Below are 4,134 nucleotides of genomic sequence, written 5' to 3'. Positions count from 1 at the left end.
TTGAATTCAGTCAGCTATATGCTTCCATACAAAACACCCTTTCCCTTTGAATGATACATTTTCCATATTCTTTAAATGAATGTGCAATAACACTATGTGCAATATGACAACCCTCGGGTACATAAGGTTCAGAGATAGGAAATGTTAGAATAGGTATAGCATAGCACAGAGTACAGCACAGTGTTTTATCTGTACAGTATAGTATAGTGGATAGTGTACATAGCCTTTATTTATGTAAACCAGCTCTTTTCCCTTCTTGTTTTTAGTTTTTTTTCCTAGCACCAGGGGAGCCCCCCCTCCCAAATTTCGTTGTTTGGTAGCTGTACTATATCAATGACAATAAAGACCATTCATTCATTCATATATTTGCGACCACCAGATGGAGACTAGGTAGTTCTCGCACGCTTGCTCATACTGCACCTGCTTGTCAGCCAACTGTCTTAGCTGTATTCTCTCTTTTGTATCTGTTACCATTTCCCCCACCTATTGCAAAATAATGGCTTTTCAGAGGTCCCCTTAACAAAGCACATCAATGTATTCATTTGTTTTGTTTTGTTTACCAAATCAAAACATATTGTAAAAAGATATATATTTGTATGGGAGTTACATTTAGGCTTAGATGTTACATGTATTTAGACACAGAGACTCAACCTTGCGAGCGTCGCGCAGTCGGAAATGGCTCGTTTACCCGTGTGCGTAGGACTCCCACTCCCAAGATGAATCACTTACTTAGACAAATGTATTTGTTGTAAGTCGTTTTGGATAAAGGCGTCTGCTTAAATGCCCCAAATGTAATTGTACATGTAAAGCACCCTCTCGAGTGATCAGAGCATGAAAGGATCGTTGCTGTCTTTGATCTGGAAGTGCCAGTCAGCTCTGAGAGACTTCTCCATGGAAGACCATCACATCGGTACACTTTTCACACTTCTTATCCTAATGGTCTGAATCTCCTACATTGATGTGCGCCGCTTGTGTAATCAAGCACACTTAGGGGATAATTGCCCCCCTTTCGCAATCAGAGGGATCAAATAAAGCAGTTAATCGACGGAAAGTAACTTCAGTCAACGTGAACACACAGCCGAAGGGCAGTTAGGGCAGGGCAGGCTACTTGAATGTCAAAGGAATGCGAGTGCACCGTTAGGACAGTCTCTATGCTTCCAAAAGAGCGCTAATAGGGACATAGAAACTGTATCCAAAATAAATTAAGCTTACTCACGATCCTATCACTTTTATTTATTTAAGATCTAAACAATCTGCCTATTCTGTGTGCGTATTTATGTGTGCGTAAATCCCAGTGCGCAAGTTCCTATTTGTCCCCACGTGCCCATGAAAAAGACTACACACGGGGGTCTGTGGTACTTATATGGTTGCATCCTTTATTCAATATTCTTTTTAATCGGAAAGAGTAAATTACCTTCTGACCTGGATAATTAGAACGTGTTCATTCTAATGACATCCTCTAAACGTCAATAATTCTGCAGATGCCAGTATGCATGTGAGGGGGCATGGGCGCAATCTCAAAGGAGGACTTGTTGCTCATTATTACACACAAACATTGTGAAACGAGATCCTGGCGGGGGTGGGCCATCTCCGTACAGTGGGGCTCTCTTGCGCCCAGGCGCCTTTGAGATTCCACCCCCCCTCTCACCAAGCCTTTGTTGCGCACTGCGAGGGGCGGGAATACAAACAAATCCACATGTATAAAGAGAACATCGCAGAGAAGAAGTGCGTCAAGCCAAGGAGACCTCTAACATATCCCAGGACAACTTCTTTGGAACTTTCTTACAGGATTCGAGACTGAAACGGACTGTGTTATAATAATAATTTAACCGAAGCAACTTATATATTTTTTCTTGTTTGTTTACATTTGTCTCATCTTCAAAAGACCAGAGGAATCATGCTGCGACTGTCAGTGCGTCGTTTTATGGCTGTCTATCTCACACTGTTTGGATACCTTGGGGACACTTACGCCGGGGCCGTTGTGCTCAACTCTAACGCCATCAAGAACTTGCCCCCCGGAGGCCCCGGGGGTCTTAACAGCGAGGACACGGTCAGCCCAAGCCCACGCCCTGCCTCGTCAGATAGCGAGGGGCAGAAGGTGGTCGTGGACACCTTGCAGGTAAGCAGCATCAGTTTCCTTCTGATCAAGGTCCCTTGAAGACCCGTTTATCTGGATCACGATAACTCCCCTAGAGTTAAGTCCCCTAGAGACACTTATCACGCGTTTCTTGCAACAGATTGTTCATAACTTATATATGCAGCTCCACCTTACTTAGACCTTACGGTATCACGACTTTCTGTGCGTAATTCCAGGACGCTCTGAGATGCGTGTAGCCTATCTAGGGGGTTTAACCGTTTAACTGAAATCAAATGCGTAGTCTACTTGTATTTTTTTTCCAAGTATTTTTTTTCAAAAGTTACACAATACAATATGATTAAACATGTTGATTTCCCTTTTTTTATTTTTTTTATTTTTTACACATTTCTGCCAAGGTTGAGTCTCTGTATCTTAAAGTCTACTTGTATTTAAATAACATCTTGTGTACTTATATATATTTTTTCTCTGACCCTATCAGCTGAGTACTTGCTCGAATGATGAAGAGTGCGGGACGGATGAGTTCTGCAGCGACGCCCGGGGTGCGTGGTGCCTCCCGTGCCGAAAGAACCGCAAGCGGTGCGCTAAGGACTCCATGTGCTGCGCAGGGAACCGCTGTATCAACGGTGAGCTCAACAACAACAACAACATATGCACGTTTAAACGCATCTAGCGCGTGGAGATTTGATTAGCGTCAATTAATTAACATAGGCCTACTCTTTTTTTTTAATATATATAATGTCTTTGACCATAATAAACATCGTAGTAAAAGCTCTGGAGATTGCGGTCAATTGAATAGCTAAACCGAACATGATTTATTAATATAAATATAAAGTCTGTATTGAATAGCAAAATCACAAAATGTGGGTATTCTGAAAGTATGATTTGGGGGGAAATAAAATAAATGGAGTAGTACATTGACATGGTAATAGTGTACATGAGTGATAACATGTCATCACATTGTGGCATCCTGCAGGTGTGTGCCAGGCTGGTGATACAGATGCAGACGCTGGCAGTGTCGGGCACATGCACAACCACACCATGGAGCTCCATGCCAAAAGACCCCCTCTCCATGGACCGCCACAGAACCCTGCCAAAGGTAGGCGTGCCATCTGCTTCTGAACATGTTCATGCAATGCAAAGGTGTCACCATGTCACTTTGTAACTCAGAGGACATAACATGTCCTTACCCATAGGCTACTCTTGCGTACACACACACACACACACACACACACACACACACACACACACACACACACACAACAGCACATGACAAGTAGTCCTGACTCTTCATATCGGATGTTAATTGAGTTAATGACTTAGCGATTGACTGGGTGAAGTAGAAAGGACTTCCTCCGTTTCATACAGTGATATCATTTGATAGTCATGGAAAAAGACACACATTTTGAGGACAGTTCCAGTGTAAGAGATCTCACTCAAGTCATGAGGGGTTGAGAGGAAACTCTTCCATCATCAACGCTTCACTCAATAGGACCCATCATATTCAAATCTCTCCTCTCTTCCATTCCAGGTCTGGAAGGGGAGACGTGCCTCAGAACTACAGACTGTTCTGAAGGTCTGTGCTGCGCTCGACACTTCTGGTCTCGCATCTGTAAGCCCGTGCTGACCGAGGGCCAGGTGTGCACCCGCCACCGGAGGAAAGGAGGCCACGGCCTGGAGCTGTTCCAGCGCTGTGACTGCGGAGACAGCCTGGCCTGCCGGCCGGAGAGGGGAGGGGGGGAACGAGACCCCGGCGTCAGCAGGACGGCCGCCCGGAACCTACACACCTGCCAGAGACGCTGACACACACAGGCGGCGCTGCCCTCACACACACACACACACACACGCACGCTCGCACGCTCGCGCACACTGCTCCAAAACGTATCTTCTCACGGACACTGACACACACTGACCAGAGATGCTGACATGCTCACCCACACATAAATACACTGCCAAAGATGCTGACATACACACACACACACACACACACACACACAAAGACGCACCACCCCGGAAAGAAAGACAAGATTCCAGGGTAA

At 45.0% G+C, this 4,134-nt stretch overlaps 1 protein-coding gene across 1 annotated transcript; it reads left to right on the top strand.

Moving 5' to 3' along the window:
- Positions 1 to 1,897: 1,897 nt before the first annotated feature.
- Positions 1,898 to 3,898, top strand: LOC308173874 (dickkopf-related protein 1-like; the record flags this gene model as incomplete). Its single annotated transcript, XM_080548928.1, has 4 exons — positions 1,898 to 2,119; positions 2,577 to 2,721; positions 3,072 to 3,194; positions 3,627 to 3,898. 4 exons carry the CDS (start codon positions 1,898 to 1,900, stop codon positions 3,896 to 3,898), a joined length of 762 nt encoding a protein of 253 aa, XP_080405054.1.
- Between the last annotated feature and the right edge of the window lie 236 nt (positions 3,899 to 4,134).

Source organism: Nansenia antarctica (assembly GCF_963989245.1).
Source record: "Nansenia antarctica genome assembly, chromosome: 19".
NCBI lineage: Eukaryota > Metazoa > Chordata > Actinopteri > Argentiniformes > Microstomatidae > Nansenia > Nansenia antarctica.
This window is presented reverse-complemented; position numbering and strand designations above follow the sequence as displayed.